Raw genomic sequence first — 18,002 nt, forward strand, 5'->3', positions numbered from 1 at the left:
GCAGAGGTTCATTAATAAATGCAGTTCAACATGATTCAGGTTTCCTTCTAAATGGAAATTATGGAAAGACTCCTGCATCAAGTATCTTTGTTTCAAACTTCTTCCTTTTTTTTCCCCCATCCTCTTTGATACTGTAGCACCTGTAGCCATTGACTTAAGGCATAACTGTTAGTGCTCCTGTTATGCGTCTTGTGTCTATATGCTGAAGACACTCGCAGAGCTTCGGTCTATGTAATAATCGTATCTTCGGTACTGTATTTACTTCGTCTCTAGTTAGCTTAGACTGTTTTTGCGGTACAGTGTCCTTGCAGATGTTTATTGTTGTTTTTTCGATGCAGATTTACTCACGGTACTTCCTTGCCACTTGCGCTTGACTGTTCATTTCACCAGAGGCTTGACTCACAGAGCTGTAGAACATTAATGTAAAAACAAAAGAAATCCATAATATAACTTGTGTACAGTGTATTTCAGACATACATGCAGTGTATGTGACTTACGGACACGGTTTCACCGCTGTGTTTCTTTGTGTTTTCAGAATATTTGCTATGCTCTTAGATTCTGTTTAAGGATGCAAGTATCCAGCTAATGTGAGCCAAATGAAGGAAGTCTTTTCATGTAGCAAGAAAAAGGAAAAAAAGAACCAGTCCTTTAGCCATTTTGCATGGCCTCTGTGGTCTGAGAGATTATCTAGTGTAGTATGCATGGAGTCCTTCGTTTGGATTGTGTGTGTGTGTTTTTTTTTTCTTTTTTTTTTTTTTTACTTGACACCAGTGGTTAATAATTGTGCTTTTTGTAGTGCATATATAGTATGATGTATGGTAGTTCTATGCACAACACAGTCATTTGTGGAAGATACGTTTTAGATATACAGACAATTCTCAGATCAGTTCCCACCTGCTGTTCTGCACTGCAGCGGTGAATTTCTCCCATTTCCCTCATGTTAATTTGGCTGATGATACAGAGTGCACTCATTTGGTTGGAGTCAGGTTATTCTGTGTTTGAAAATGCAGAGCTGTTGCGTGATGTTGCTTTAAAATTTGATTTAAATAGTTGATTCTTCAGATGAATGAACATGAATGAGCTCTGATTTCTTATAAAGTAGATTGTCAAAAAGAAAATTATTTTTGTAGGAAGCTATGGAGAAGTCAAAAATAATTGATAATGAAAGTTTCAGAAAAAAGTGCAGTTACTATGTTTTTTTTTGTTGTTTTTTTTTTTTTTATGAAAGTCAAGTTTGAATTATGTCGGACGCAAATATCTGCAGACCCAAACTTCCAACAAACACAGTGCTTGATAGTCTAGTATCATCTCAGATTTCTGAAATGTTGCTTTACAGAATTCAAATCACAGCTTTTTTTTTCTAAACAGACCAGTACTGTTTTAAAATGGAACCAAGCTAAACCTGAACATTGTAAATCAAGACATCATATTGATTTCAGTCAGGAGGAATCGCACTGTACATTGCACAGTTACACCTACTATACCTTGACTTTTAGAAAAGATTCAAAGTAGAGGTGGCAGAGGTGCTTTTGAATTGTGAGGGCTATAAAAACATGAGTGAGAAAGAGTAGAAGTGCCTTTAGACATCGCGATGATCTCATCTTTATCCTTGTTGTCATTGGAGTGTTGCTCCACAAGATGGTGCCACCAGCACATGCTGTGCCACTTGCTCCACATATTTGCCATTTGTCTAAAACTTAAAGGGTATTTGGCAAATGACCGTAGTTGTTGGTGTGTGATTGTGTATTGCGTGTCTGTGTGTGCGTTAGAGTAAATCTTATCATATAGCTAAAGAAAGTGACAGATTTTAGTTGTGCCTCTTTGTTTTTAGTCCTATAGTGTAGTTGTTTTCCTCTTCCTATGGTGGGGACTGTGTAGTAGTCTGGTGCACTCTCACTGTGCAGCCAAGCTAGCTTTATTTTGTATTTTTGTTTTTTATTTGGTCTGGTATCTTTTTGAATAAAACTCAGATGAGATAGAAATGTGAACCGTACACATCTATGGCCCAGTCCAGTTGTTTGAAGCTCATTTGATAAGCTCTCAAGTTAATGCATGCAGCATTTCTCAGTGTTTTATATTAAGAGTCAGTTCCTTTGTGAATGGGCCTTCTGGTTGAGTCATCCACCACTGCTGACACATCCATTATCCAGTTTGTTGGACCAATGCTTTTGTGAATGCACTTTTTTTTCTGTTCCACACACTCAGACTAGTGTGTCTAACTCCCAACACCCATAAACTAACAGACAGTGGTGAAGCTCAGTTGTTAATAGTGTTTTAGTTGAGAGTTTTAAGGTCTTTCCATACAGTATATCAGGAGTGATTGACATTTTTCTATATGATAACAGAATATACAGTGTACAGTATATGCCTTTTGTTGTTTTTGTGGTCAACAGTTGTCATGTAATTCTGATGCTTTTAAAGGATTGCTATGTTTTTGTTAGTTAGTTTCACTATATTGACTGTATATTGACTGTAATACTTTTCAAACCAACTTTAAGGAGAGCTGCTGGCTCATTATGCAATATGTGTCCACACAGCAAAAATTGTCCAACTTAACAAGATAAATAATATTAGTTTTCAGTCGACGACATTGTTCCAACCAATTATGTTTTTTTTTCTTCATTTATTCCTAGTGGTATCTAAACATGGAGTGTTTCCTATCAGAGATTTTAAGATTTCAATCCAATGAAATTCTCTTTGCAGCTACTTTTTCCTCAAGAAATAGCCCCTAGAGGCTTATCCAGGATAATTAAAACACTGATTCTGGAAAGATCTGTTGCTGTTCACTGTTTTGAAATGTAATTTTTCAATGCTTTTCGCAGCATGAACATAATTATGTTCACCTCTGTTGAACTCAGGTGGTGGTAGAAGTTGGATGTCTCAGATGTGTGGTTAGATACCACCAGGAGAAAGTCAAAACTATGCCGGGTACAATATAAGTTTTAGCTTACTCCAAAATAGGTTGATTTGTTTCAGTGAAGTTCATGAACCAGGTGGTTCTGCTTCTGTTTAAGCAATTTGCTCAGTGTTTTATTTCCTTAAAGAAAAACAGAACTGAATAACTTCGTCACTTGTTAAGATGTATATTTTTGCAGTGGAGCGAAACACTTTTGTCTGCCATATATGACATGTTAATCACAGATGTTTGATAGCTAGAAGCAATGCAATTCCAGTAGCAATGAAACCTGGTCACACAGGGCGGAAAACGGGCAGAAGATGATACTTTCTCACGCTTTGACATAGATTTGAGACTTCAGTCCCACCTTTGGTAGATGTGTCTCTAAAACTCGAAGCTTTCATCCTGCTCATATATTAGATATGCATTTGTGTCGGAGCTTCTTGAGAAACTTTTTTCTATATGACAAATGATCATTCAAGGAATTAAATATTTTTTCATCAGCTTTGGTACACTGTAAATGATATTTCTTGAAATGGCCTCATACACAAAGCACACCTTTCACTGACTACAAAGAACACACATATTTGGTGTCTATTAAGGTTTGAAGAATGAGTGACATACAGAATAAATATTTTGAAATATATACTTAGATATCTATATTTTTGGATGATGTAATTCTGATTTGGATTGTGCTTGAAACAAGTCAGATAGAGGCTTTGATGTGAACATGATCTTTAGACTTGCTCCACGGCTGCTTTGTGTTCGAGCAGTTATTGATACGCAGGCAATTTTACTAATCAGCTGCAGTGAGCTTCATCATGATCAGCAACAAACTTTGTGGTTACAGTTGATTTAAATGTGTGTAATCTGTTTAGCATGATTATCAGGTCTGTTCAGAGGATGAAGCAAGCTCATGTACATGTGTTAATATTTACAGAGCTGAGTCTATATGTTAAATGCAGTCTTGGCTGCTTTGCATTTATTATTAGAAAGTTTGTTTGTTTTGTTTTTTGTTTTTTTTTGGAATGTGAGAATCTGTTTTGTCATTTGTTTTTTTTGTTTTTTTTTGTTTGAGTAGAGACAGTGTTAAAAAGGTGCACCACAAAAGAGACACTTAGGATGCTGCCACAGACTAGACTGATGCTGTAACCAAGCGAACCATCTTACCACTGTTTCTTCCTTTGGTTGATCTCTGGTTGCTGAGGGAGAAGTGAAAGTAAACCCTGAGGAAAAGGTACATGATTTAACGGTTCGTCATCGCTCCTTTACACAGATCTTTGTACATGGAAACATGGATGGCATTAGAAAGTGCTCTTTTATGGTGCCTCAGTATTTTTATTTTTTATTTTTTTGGCTTTTTAAAAAAGCTGGTAGATTTGTCTTGTCCAAGTGTTTTTTTTTTTGTTTTTTTTTTGGTTTGTTTGTTTGTATCTGTTAATGATAACCTTACAGAGCCTATAAAGAAAAAAATAAGCTAGCTTGAATTTTTTCCTCCATACAGAAAAAAATACAAATGTTTACAATATGTAATTAACCAAATAGTAAATATGCGTTTGAGAATCAATCTGTCTGTCCCTCAAAGTGACTATGATAGATTGGTTTATATTTCTATTTCTCTGTCATTTTAAACTTGAAAACATGACTGCTTACTCTGCTTTTCCTTTTTTGGGTTTCTTTTCTATTTTACATGTCAGAACAGTGCTCCCTCAAATTTCAAACTCAACAAGATTAATGTGGCCATAATAAATAGTCTAGATCATTTTCACCTGCTGACTACTTCCTTACACTGAGCCTTGTATGTGCAGGATGTAATCCTAACTTGAGACGCTGTTGCATCTTTTGCTGTTTTATATTATGGTACACTATGGTCAATTTCAGTATGACTCTGCCAGGTGTTTCTTTAGTACAGAGTCACTTCAGAGGATTTTTAGGGTATTGTACCTATGTGTTGCAAATAACAGCAAAACCCCAACACAAGGTGACCATGCTTGTGTACAGTTTTAGCACATAGAGATGGAAATTCAGGAATCCTTTTCTTGATTTTGCACTACGCAGCAAATGGTGAACCAGTTGCTCTATTGGATGGTTAATACATTTTAAGACCAAAATATATCCCATATAGTGTCAGCTTGTGTCAGTGTCAGTGTGATTTCCATTTAAATATTCTGTCTTTAGCCAGCCTTCTCACATCATCCCTTCTCAGTCTGGACTTCAGCCTGAAAGTCTGCTCTTTGTTTGTTGATTCGGGTGTGAGTGTTGTAGTGTTTTCCATTGGTGTACAGTAGTTGATATTCAAAACCCAACTCTGCATGTTGGTGAGAAGATTAGCAGTGATCCATGTAGCAACAGCGTGAGCAACATTACAGAGTAGCAATAATTTAAAAAAAAACAAACAAAAAAAAACCATCTTCACACTTTTACACTTAATTGCAACACATACTGCTCTGCAATGTTGTGCAACAAGTCGCCAGATGTGTCACTTCCTCAGCAGCAGCAACAGAATACAGTTCTTAATGTTTAGGTAAAAATGATGTGGTCTTTCGTTTGCTATCAAAAACGGTGAATGGAAATGAGTGGGACAGTCAGATAAAGCTACTCTACACCAAAGTGCAATTGAACTCAGAGGGAGCACTGTTATTTCAGCCAGTAGAGGCCTATTGGTTGTGTTGTGCCCAAGCCCTATGCACAGAAAGACGGTTATTCTTCTTCTCTTTACCTGTATCTTCCCCCGTTAATCTGTCTTAATTCAGATGCGACATTTCTTTCTTACTCTCCCATGTACAGCTTGCTTTAGAGATGTGTTTGTCCCCAGACAGGTACTCTTTCATCTGTACGGTTCTTTCTTTAGGCTGATGCAATGATTTTAAAAGACAATAAAAGATATATAAAATGAAGAGTGTTGTCTTGTGCAGTTTTGTTTGTACTACATAATGCTAAGATGTCACAATTTCCCATATTGTGATTACTGTACAGATTTTGTTGGGCGTAAACATTTTGAGATCCCTGATTTGTTGCACAAAGGGTTTTGTGGTTTTTTTTTTTGTTGTTGTTTTTTTTTCCTGCTAGCAACACAAACACTGTGTGTGCTGTAACCACTGTACTTGGGACATCTTTTCTGTAGAAACACCTGCTTCCTCTTTTAAAGCCAAATTCTTTACAACTGTGTGGAAAAACAAACACCAGTAACTTTCATTTTCATAGTAGTGACATAAAGCTAATATGTGGGTATCTCAAAACCCCAGGTGCTTCTAGAGGGAAGTATGACATGTATTTTATTAGGTACATTGATGAGATCCATTCAAATGCAGATAATACTATCCAAGTTTAAACACATGGAGCAGAGGGAGTAGGAAATGTATTTTATTAGGTACATTGATGAGATCCATTCAAATGCAGATAATACTATCCAAGTTTAAACACGTGGAGCAGAGGGAGTAATGCAGAGTGGTGACCAGTCTGCTTTGCTGTATCTGCTGTGGTTTGGGAGTAAAGCTGAGAAAGATCATGTGAGAATCACAAGGTAAAACCTTTCATAATGTTCAAGGGTTTGGGCTGTTTTGTTACAGTGTGTGTCTTATGACTTTTTAGACCTATGGACTCAGAAACTGAGCTGAGATGTGCAATTGCTCTATAATTATGCTACACGATACACCCAAGTGTCATGTGCACTTCCTCCTAGGGAATTTTTTGCATGTTTTTCATGCACAATTAGATTAGTTAGAAAACCTTTCACCTCCCCTGCATACAGTGCATAACAGGTGAAGAGATGTGGTTTAGATTTAATGTGCAGAATACACTTAATGCAGAACATGAGGCTTTATAAAGAGTCTGGTGCACAGTGGTGATTTTAGACCCTTGTTAGGGCTGCTCAAGCTCATCTCAATTTCATCTCAGCACCCCTAAAAATTCGAACAATTAATCATTAGGCCTATTAACCAGTGTCAGTGATGCTAAACCTTAACCCACACAAACCGCTTGACATTGTGACCCATTTCTGTTGGACAACTTTTCCACACCACTCCACGGGACCTCTGCTAGTTACAAATGACGCTCCGTGGTCACATGATCAAGAGCCAATAGGAAAAATAGAAAGCCTCCACGAGGAAACGGTGGTGTATTTAAAGTTGCGCACACAGTTCGTTGTATGTCGGGGTTGTTGGGGGTTTTTTTTAATTTCTGTCGCACTAGTGTTAGAGGTGTCAGACTGAAGATGAAGGTTCATCTGCTGCTCATTTTGGCTGTCTGCTTAAACACTCAGTACGGCAGCTCTGCTCTCCCCGATTCGTGCTCCTACCCTCCATCAAAGTGGTGCTCATCTCTGCACTCAGCTGTCCAGTGTGGGGTAAGTTTATTAGTGAAATAAGACGGGGTTTTTTTGACATTATCACATTTTATTACTTTCTTTGAAAGGCCGACATCCGTTAAACCTCGAATATAGTTCCGGTCAGTTTAACCACCGTTCTAAATTACTGCGCTAGTTACGACTACAGGAAACCATAGTAACAGTGTTCAGCCTGACGCTACGTTAAGAGCCGAGCTGCTAGCTAAAAAAACTAAAAACCTAAACTGTTATAAACTTATTAACACGAGAGGCCCCCTCGACCACAGCTTCTACTCGAGTATTTTGTAAGTAGTTACAGGTTACAGTTTAAGTGTCCAGGTACACTTGGGTGTGTGTTTTTAACTGCGACTAACTTGACGGGCACAGAAAAAATTAGTGGGAAGAGGAAGTGAAAATACTATTTGAGAAGTAGCCAGACACTGAGGTTATAACTTTAAAACTTTAAGGTTATAACACCAGCTAACTTAACTACTGTATAAAGTACAACAACTGACAAAAGAACACATTCACAGAGATATCAACACGTATAATTAAAGAAATATACCTTGTCTGTTTCATACAGGATATAGTAAGAGTGCAGGTAGTGATTTCTTTCAGTCAGGAGCAAGTTTAAATGAGGTAAGGTAAGATGAACTTTTATTTGTCCCACACTCAGCATTTCACAATGTTAGACCAGCAAAGACCCCTAGTACCACATTATAAGGTAATAGACAGTGGAAATATGATTAAAATATAATAATAGGTTAGTCTAATAGAATTGTGCGGTAAATCCAATGCTGTGCTGTGGCTATGTTGATTATTTACCGTTCTTAAAGTCTGTAGGTGTGTCACCTGGGGCTGGGGGTTTTTTACAGTATGACGGCAGTAGTACAACCGGCTGTCACCACAGCAAATCAGTGGATCTGCATGATTGATTTCACACCAGATGCCTTTCCTGAAACAACCCTCACAATTTTAGACCTGGGACCGTTACTAAAAACCCACTGGCTTGTGCCACATCTGTGGCTGAATTTAGCAGCCCCTAACCCGTTTAACTTTTGAAAATAATGCCTCCAAATGGAAAATGGCTTTTCCTTGCAAACACATACATGCTCATACAAAACAAAAAAACCTGATCACACAAAAAATGAACCTCTCCACATTTTGCTTACTTATGCAGGTTTTGAAGCAGTGCCTAGAGTCTAACTTCACCAGGTCCCATCAGACGGCAGATCCAGTCCGGGTGGAGCTTTACTATGAGAGTCTGTGTCCCGGCTGCAGAGGGTTTCTCACTCAGATGCTCTTCCCCACCTGGCTCATGCTGAGTGACATCATGGCTGTTACTTTGGTGCCCTATGGAAATGCACAGGTAAGCATCAAATCAAGTACCTTCAGCAGCTCCTCTGTAAAATATGTATGTATGTAGTATGTAGTGGTGTTGTTGAAACACAGTTATTCAACTTATTTTAGCTGCAAAAGGAATAACCATGCAAATATGAGATAATAATCATGGTTGAGAAATTCAGTTTAGTTTTTTTTTTTTTTTTTTAATTCATGAATTTCTTGTATTTACCATTCCCCAGGAGAAACCTGATGAGCAGAAATATATTTTTCTATGCCAGCATGGGGAGCAGGAGTGTTTGGGCAACATGATTGAAGTAAAGTTACATTTCACATCCACAGAAAGAAAATTGCTTTACTGTCACATATAACAATTTTGACACTCGACTGAAATTAGCTGATGGTTCCTATTTTCTTCATGTTCCTTTCAGACTTGTTTACTGAACATGACTGAAAATGCGTTCTATACCATCTTCTGCATGGAATCCTCAAATGATGTGATCAAGTCAGCCAAAAGCGTAAGGCACTTTGAGTGTGTGCACCATTTTCTCACTTTCCCAAACTTTTTGTTCTACTGCTGGTTAATGTATGTTTATACCCTTGCATTGTTGTTTGTAGTGTGTGGAAGTCAGCAGCCCTGAGGTGAGCTGGGACAAGCTCATGACCTGTGTGAATGGTAATCAAGGAAACCAGCTGATGCATCAGAATGCCATGAAGACCAAAGCCTTGAATCCTCCACATGAATATGTGCCATGGGTGACCATTAATGGGGTAAGACAGCGGTTTTACACAGAGTACATTTGATGTTCCTGTTCATTCTGTGGGAAAAGCGTAACTAGGGGACAGCTAGAAACTACACAGTTGCAAATCTAGTGACAACATAAACTTGGATCTAGATTGCACTTCCACTGTTTCTGCAGTGTTCTCATTTTGCCATTAATGCTTGCTTTTTAGGCAAGTAATGGCACCTTTACAGTAATATGATCTTATGACTATTTTGACACAGTTTTGTCTAAAGCTGCAAACTGGAAGTGGAAAAAAGGGCTGTGACTGATGTGTGAGAAGCTACAGCTTAATGGGACGCCAAAGCTCAGCACAACAGATGCTACTGTCTTTTTGCCAAGTAATCTGAGGCCAAATGCACTATAATGACATGAAACGGGAGTTCAAAGAAATATCTCAAGAAAAGTAGAGGAGAAAAACAAGTGTCAGGCATTAAGTAATGTTCAACATATAAATGCATCAGTGTTATCCCTTGTAAAAGCTGAATGTTGTATTTGTGTTACTAAGCCCTGTATGAACAGTATTGTGGTCAAATAACAGGAAATATAATACACTGTATTCTTATTGAGACCCTCAGTTGTTGTTTTTTTTCCTGGTGTTTGGTTTTATTGGAAATATTCCTTAATTTGTTTACAAGTCTGGAAAAGGGGAATTATTGTTTTCAATCATAGGAAAATCACATGCAGCTGATCACCCTGATCATACATGGCCTTAAATTTCATGACCTTTACATCGCCAATCAAAAAAGTCATAACTTAGGACTCGCATGAAGCAGGTGTCCATATTGAGACAGTTTCTGCTATAGAAAGCTAATGCGACTCTGCCCAAGTAGGATGACACAGAGCTAATCAGATCATTAAACCTTTCAACAGCGAATGAGTGTAAATGAGTGGGTCAATGAGAAAATAGTGTAAAAGTGCTTTCAGTGCACTTGAGTGTCGAAAAGTTATATATAAGCCCATTTACCATTTTGTAGAGTTCACTCAAAGTTCAAGAATGTTTTGCTTACCGTCATAAATAATATGCAGTCTTTGTGACTCAGTGGACCTGCAAGGCTGTTATAATTAATGCTTAAAGTTAACATGCAGTGAAGTTAGTGTCATATTTCCTTTGAAACTCTCATAGACAGTGATGTTAATGATGTCTCCTTTCTAGGTGAAACATCATTTCTGATTTTAGGATTTTAATCACTATGTTATGCCAGCTTTAGGGAACTCATTGTTATTCATCTGCAGGTGCACACCGAAGACCTGCAGAACAAAGCCATGAATTCTCTCTTCACTCTGGTCTGCAGTATGTACAAGGTACAGTCACTGTCAACCTATTGCTCATTTACTGAGTCTATGTGCTTCACTTGTCACTTCACTTAAAACAAGCTCTTAATTTATGTTTTCAGGGCACTAAGCCTCCAGCCTGTGGAAGCAGCCAGAGACACTACAAAAGTTACTGCCACAATGAGTGAAAGAGCAGGACTGCACATGTCCTTAAGCTTGCTCTACTTCAGGTGTGGCTACTAAATAAGGAACACTTAAGAATGTCAACAAGTTGTTTTTTTTAATCTGTGATTTTACAACTATAAAAACTATAAAAACAACAGTTTTTATAAAGGGAATTATTGATTGCCTCACTAGAATTCACCGAGTACAAATGCAATGTAATTTCTAAAAATGTGTTGTTATTAAAACACTGTCTTCTGAAGTCATGAATCCATAAATGCGTTTTGTTGTATTTTGACTCAGTGATAGAGCTCATGGGTGACATGGTGGAGGAGTGGGTGAGCACTGTCGTCTCACAGTAAGAAGATTCCAGATTCAAATTCTGTTTGAACCCAGGGCATTTCTGTGTGGAGTTTGCATGTTCTCCCCATGCTGATGTAGATTTTCTCCGGTTTCCTCCCACAGTCCAAAGACATGTAGGTTGTGGTTATTTGGTGACTCTAAATTGCCCATAAATGATTGTTTGTCTGTCCCTGTGTGTCAGCCCTGTGACTTCCCTGTGATCTGTTCAGGGTGTACCCTCCAACTCAGCGACCCTGAATGTGTCATAATAAGCAATAGATGATGGATGATAGTGCTCATGTGTAGTGTGCTGGGTAAAATCTGGACAGTGTTCTTGTTGTCCAATAGATGGTGCCATATTATCTTCTTCAGCTCACTGCTGTCAGACATCAAATCAGATACAAATCAATCAGTTACAAATTGATGAAAGTTAGAGGAACAGTTGTTAATCATGTCATGCTAATAGTTATTTGAACTTGATATACCAATTTAATTAACTATGAATCTGTTGATATAATATTCAATATACATGTTACTGAAAAAATAATTCCTGGGTGGGTGTGCAACAGAAAGGGCAGGGTCATTAAAGGTCACAACATTTCCTGAGAATCATACTAAATGTGGATTCAGATCTTATTAGAAAGAGTAACTTCAGACAAAAACTTACGTTGTTCTTTGCAACTTTATGTTGTAAAGAAGGTTACATGGAAAGGCTGTGGTGAACAGCTTGATGAAAGCCAGAATTTGTCTGGCCTAACCAGAACGTCGGCATGCGTGAGGTCCTGCGATTGCACACTCAGATAGGCACATGAATAATGGCCTGTCATGCAGGTACCTCCACCACCTCAGTCTCACTACCAGCTGACATCTGCAGGCTCCACATGCTTTGTCATTTCTCCATTACATGTGCAAAAGTACTTATTTGTTTGAGGTCTAATTAGGTGGCAGTCTGAAAAGAGCTTCAGTAAAAGATTAAGATGCAAATTGAAAAGTATGCCAAGAAAAGTAGCTGTTTATCACTGGACTAATGGCAGCTGAGGGCTTCTGAAGAGGCGGAGAAATAGTTCTTTACTGACAGCACAAGGAAGTTCTGGTACTACAGACTACTTCATATCTGATCTTAAATGTGGTTCCTGTATACTCCTCTTTGGCATTTCCTTCCCTGTTGTCTTGTTCCCATGGTGCAGTAGTTGAAAGAATGAGGAGAAATAACTCATCAAAATTGTTCAACTTCACACAGGTAAGGATAATTGATGAACCTTTAAGCAATATTGACAGGTTAAATTTAGTAAAATTATTTTATTTTGTCTGTAGCATTATGTGAATTTTGTTCTGTGCTTTTTACTATTTCCAAGATATTTGATTAATGGAGCCTTGTGTTTTGAAATAGCGGCAAGGTCATGGTAATAGCAATGTAGTAACTTGTCTGACATGTTGAATAGATGAAATAAGTAAGGTACTGAAAGCCTTTTTATTCATTTTCATGCACAATTGAGCAGTTCTAGAGTATTAGAAGAGAAATTGATCAGTGGCATGAGAAAGTCTGTTTTAACAGTAGTGAAAGGAATAGGAAATTAAGTTTTGGCCAACTTGGTTCAGAATTGGCCAACAATAAAACCAGAGAATGTGTTGACAGTTGTTTATGGAAAGGTGGAACTTATAATCAGATAAAGGGATAAGGTCACAGGATGCAGCAGAAAACAAGAACTCTTATCTGTTTCCCCTCAACACTGACGCTTTAAGAGAGATGCCCTAACAGCTAAGTCACAGCCTCACTCAGAGAACCATCTGTGTCCAAGGTGATAGTGTGTGGGTCTCAGGACCTCAAATCAGATAAGCCTTCCAAAAATAATGCCTTTATAAGGCCTGTCACATTTTTGGATAATGGCACAAAAACAGCCCTGTGTGTGATTTACCTTTAGATCTCTTTTAGAAGTTCTTTTTTTCATGCTGTCTTTTTAAGATGTTTACCAAAAGCCAGGCTTGACTTCTTTTAATTCGCCAATTTTCTGACTCATTTAATTGTATGAAAGTAAAATGTGTTAGTGAATATGCAGCGTCCAAGTCAAGGCAAGTCCAAACATGCACTACTACAGAACTTTCTGTGTTACCGTCTGCACTACTGCTCAGCGAAGTAGTATCTCAGCTGCACACTAGCTGATCTAGTGTTTGTGTTTCATTGCAGTGATAAAGATGCAGTGCTAATATAAACTGATTCCTGGCCCAAAAAATGTTGGATTTGATGGAAACCATTGATGTGCAAAAGTGAAAATCTGAATGCATGAAAACTTTGCTCAGCCATTCTTTAGTGTCTGTGAAGCATTGTCATTTCACATCGTTCATGCCATCACAGACTTCAATCTCTAGACTCAGAAGCAGCTGATTTAATAATGTCATCAAAGTGGCCACATGAAAAGACTGCCATTTCCTTTCATTGCTCAATTTTCCTCCATTCTGGTTTTTGATTTTTTTGCCATCCAGAGGCAGTGGGACTCTCTGGAGCATACCTCCTCCACTGAGAGCGCACAGGACCTTGAAGTCAGAGGTGCTGTAAAGAGGCTGTTTTCGGGCACTTTGCAGCTGCCCAAGTTGTCCTGCAGACCCAGCACACAGAATGCACCAGCTGATGGCCCCCAGTCCGGTCCCTCAGCCTGCAGCATCAAACCCTCTAGGAGCCTGGGAACTCTAACGAGCTGCATCTCCAGAGCCTTGTGAGTCATTAATGATATGTGTTGTTGGGTTTTTTTTTTTTTTCGTGATCTGTCTGTTTTTAGTATTCTCACAAAAATTTTGGAGCAACAAATATCGAGGCATCTATACCGCTTAGTCCATCTCAGGGCCGTGGTGGGTAGAGCTGATCACAGCTGACACTGGGCGAGAGGTGGGGGTACATGCTGGACAGATCACTAGTCCCATATTCAGTTAATAATTACAAAAGGGATTTATTCAAATAGCATAGTCATTAGAGACACTGGGTCCTTAATATTATTAACACTTTTAAACTAAAACTTATATGCAACTTTTCTAACCTTCAAACCTCCATTCAGCAAAGTCTACAGATTTTCTAGCATTAACAAAGCATGTGAGCCGTGTGAACAATATGCCTCTAGTTGCTGGATAACATAGTCACATTTTTCAGATTAATAATTAATATCCTAAATGCTTAATCAATAACCAATACCTGTGACTGCAGCACATTGAGGATAACTTTGCAGTACCTTCATCCAACTCAGTGTTTCCAGTAAAGTTTTGAGTATTCAGCAGAGCATAGGTAGAAAGAGTTGATTTGCTAAATGAGCATATGATCAACCAAAGTGTCTTAAGGCATTGCTCTCCCCTGTGTCACACTGCTGAACAATTATCACCATAAAAGATCAAACAAACAAGGCTCTTATCACAACAACATTCAAGCTACAGCTGCAAATACATCTCTATGCTCTGTGTGTGTATGTTTGTGTGTGTGCGGCAGTGCACCTTTGGTCACGTTTTCCCTCATGCCAGAGGAATGTAGACAAACCTGTTTGAATCCATAGGTGGTTGTAGTGCACGGCAGTGAAACCAGTGGAGTTTACAGCATGTAACTTACATACTGCTGATGGAAGCAACAGGAAGAACACAATGTGATGACTATACTGACTCTATGCAGTTCCGCCGTAGACGTGACTTTTGTGATGTTGATAGACCTAAAAAAGCCTTTCATTGTGTTCCTGGAAAGAGGGCCATGTGCTTGCCTGTTTACAGGTTGGTAGTGCAGTTTTGATGCAGCGCCAGAGCAATTGTTTATGGAGTAGCACACGAGTCGTTTAAACCTGACAATGCCACACATGGTAGAAAAATCTAGTCCAAATGGAGCAGAGTTTTATGTTATATCTCTACAGATCCCATATGTCTGTCAAAGTTGACATTAAATCTGGAATAACACAAGTCACGTAATGCAGTTTTATCCTTATTCTTGTTCTGAACAGTGACTTCGAACAGTTACGTTAACAAAGGTGATGTCTGCAATCATACTGTCAGAAACTTTCTTGTATGGCTTTAATGATGAGGAGAAGGTTGAGAAGGAGCCATCTGTGGGCGTCTAATCTTTCCCTGTTATGCCCATGATGAGAGTCTGGGATCAGGGCTAGAGATCTGGAGTTACATTAGCTAAAATTGTGCGCTGGAATACAGGGTGGATAAGCACATGCAGGTCATGGTTGATGCTGCGGTTTGATGCAAGGAGCTTATGACTTTGTACCTGAAGAGGAAGACAAACCCAAGATTAAAACCTTCTCAGTGTTTTATATATTGTTCTGGTCCATAAGCTTGTGTCCACATATAAACACGTTGTCTAAAACACACTTTTTGATGATTTACAAGATGAATAGGATGTCCCAATTAGGAAGTGTCCCATGAAAGGCTGTGGAGACATTTTCAGTGGTCAGCTATCAAACAGGCAAATTCACTGGAGTCTCAATGTACAGTTTATCAAGAACCTGAAATCTTCCACTTTGGAAAACACGTAGGCAGAACTAGTAAAGTTAGGTAGCTTGGTAATAAAGACCTTTGAAAGCTAGAGTTTATTGAACAGTTGTTTCCCAGTGACCTAGTGTCAAGAGCAGATTATCAGGATGCTGTCAGGATGACTTTGTTGGATGCCGTCTCATATTGCCTCTTGTTGAACTAGATTAACCCCACTCAATGATCTGTAGGAGTGCTGCCACAGGAATGCACCGTCTATTCTGGCCTCCCTGAATTAAAATTGGCTCTGGATAGTCTTCACCTCTGCCTCAGTTGACCACATGACTGGAATAATGATCAGCTTTAGGATCTGGGTTCCTTTGGGTCTAGGATTTTCCTCTGTTGTCCCAAACATGGGGAAGATGGCATTTTGTCTTCATGGGAAATTGCAGTATAGCAAAATCCAAATGGTTAAGAAACCATGCTCTTCAGACATAGTTGAACTGCTTCGTACTGATCTGGTGATATGTGGGTTCATCACTATTTGCAGCCCCTTTCACATTATGCATGTATTTTTAATAGAGAACTATTGATAATGCAGCTTTTAAAGAGGTCTGGTATTTTGTGTAATTTGAAGATCTAAAGGCTAACTCTCAGCGGGGACTCTAAGAGCAAGCAGTCGGTCAATGAACGTTAGTAGCACTCCAGAGAAAATATGATCTATAAAGGATGTGCTGATGATGTCGGTGTCATGGCAGTTATCAGCTGGGAAGGACAGATCTAAAGTGACCTCCAGGGCTATACACTCATTTTCTCCAAGTCCTTAGAGACATGCTTTGGTGAAGACGGGTGACATAAACAGTCTTGACATGAATCTGACCTTAAAATGACATCCACAGTGTTTGTGTTACATTTGGATGAGAACAAACTTCTTTACTGCAGCACTCTCGCTCCAGAATACATGCAGTACAGTAGCAATGGGTGTATTTCTCTAAAAGAAAAGAAAAAAAAAAAGCCTTTAACCAAATGATCTTTCTTCCCTGCTCCCCATACCAGCTGTTGGTCATAGGTTCAGTCCTGTGTCAGATGTTCCAGCTCACGAGGTTATTTCAGTTACTCTAGACAGCACCGGTGTTTAGCTGTGGGTCCCTAATCACAGGAGTGGTAAACAAAGAGAGTGGCTGGGGGTGAAGATGATGTTGTCTCTGGTCCCAGATAGAGCGCGCCATCGTGACAGCAGCCATGCTCTCTATAGCTTCTATCTACCTCTGCTTTTTATAGTCAGTGGCCCTTCATGTGACTCTTCCCGGTACGCTCAGAGCATGTGAAAGGCAAAGAGGCTGTCTCTGAGGAAATAGGCAACTTCACAAGAAACAGCACCTTGGGGACCAGAGAATATGCAAAGTTAGTTGGAGTAAGGGTAACAATGGCGAGTTGGAAGGCTGAGCCAGGCGACAGCTTAATGTTTATACACTGGAGGAACTTAGAGAGGAAGTAATTATGGAACACAGCTTGACGTTGATGAATAATATGCTCTGTAAGATTAGGAGTGAGCGAAGGGGGTGGGGGGATGGCAGAGGGTTGGAAAGAGAAGCAGAAGGAGGTGATATGTCATGCCTCTCCTCCCTGTAAATCAGACGTCCATATTTAGTTGGAGAGGGAAGGCCTAGCAGTAATGTAAACAAAGCCTGGAAGAGGGAGGAAGGCAGGGGAGAGTACATCAACACTAATGTTTGAGTCTAATGCCCTGGACAGCAGTCAGCATGGTTTTCAGGAAGAGACAAGAAAAGGACTGATTAGATTGATTTTGAATAAAGATTAAATATCTAATTATATGTAGTTGATTTTTTTAAAGAGGCTTTGACTCCCTTTTTGATTTTTTTAATTGAGAGTTTTTTTAGGTTTTTTTTTATTGAGAGTTTTATGAAGAGAGTTTGGGATGGGACATGAGCAGGCCCAAGATTTGTTCAAATGTCAGGAAGTGAGATTTGGACTAGAGGCAGTAGCGTCACATGGATTTGGAAAATCAAGATGGATCACTACCATATGTCATGTCACAAAAACGTCATTGTAAAGTTTATTTGAGAAACCAGAGATAAACAGATCAGAGACTGTTCCTGGACTGAAGTTCCCAAAGACAGAGAGACTGTTCAGTATGAACAACCAGTGCTCTGAGAGCTCTGAGGAAGAGCAGTCTGAAGTTGAGGAGAGACCACAGGAGCAAAGGGTGACCAAGCTGCCAATCATTCAGCTCATGCCTAGGTCCAAAACGGGTTCTCCAGGTGCATCCCCAAGGAGCTCGCCCAAGGACTCCCCACGTGGGTCTCCCCGCAACTCACCGCTGCTCTTCAGGAGGCTGCTGATGAACCGAAGCATCAACCTCCAGAGGCGCCGCTTCACTCTGGCCCACACACCCAGGTAGAGTCCATAAGTCTGAGGC

At 39.3% G+C, this 18,002-nt stretch overlaps 2 protein-coding genes across 5 annotated transcripts in view; both read left to right on the plus strand.

Annotated features, from left to right (window-relative positions):
- Positions 1-7,011: 7,011 nt before the first annotated feature.
- Positions 7,012-11,050, plus strand: ifi30a (IFI30 lysosomal thiol reductase a). The gene is made up of 7 exons (XM_026314518.1): positions 7,012-7,241; positions 8,401-8,589; positions 8,804-8,878; positions 8,993-9,079; positions 9,180-9,332; positions 10,580-10,648; positions 10,741-11,050. The coding sequence occupies exons 1-7, from the start codon at positions 7,044-7,046 to the stop codon at positions 10,804-10,806; spliced, it is 837 nt and encodes a 278-aa protein (XP_026170303.1). The 5' UTR covers positions 7,012-7,043; the 3' UTR covers positions 10,807-11,050.
- A 1,192-nt stretch (positions 11,051-12,242) lies between these two features.
- pde4ca (phosphodiesterase 4C, cAMP-specific a) overlaps positions 12,243-18,002 on the plus strand; it is a 43,680-nt gene continuing 37,920 nt past the window's right edge. The window contains exons 1-2 of one of the 4 annotated variants that reach the window (XM_026314421.1): positions 12,243-12,362; positions 13,604-13,833. In XM_026314421.1, coding sequence (XP_026170206.1) covers positions 12,321-12,362; positions 13,604-13,833 — 272 coding nt within the window. In that variant the 5' untranslated portion in view covers positions 12,243-12,320. Of the gene's footprint in view, positions 12,363-13,603; positions 13,834-15,973; positions 17,981-18,002 lie in introns of those variants that run through there. The other 3 variants (XM_026314419.1, XM_026314420.1, XM_026314422.2) reach the window with 3 other exon arrangements.

This window comes from Mastacembelus armatus, chromosome 17 (genome assembly GCF_900324485.2).
Source record: "Mastacembelus armatus chromosome 17, fMasArm1.2, whole genome shotgun sequence".
NCBI lineage: Eukaryota > Metazoa > Chordata > Actinopteri > Synbranchiformes > Mastacembelidae > Mastacembelus > Mastacembelus armatus.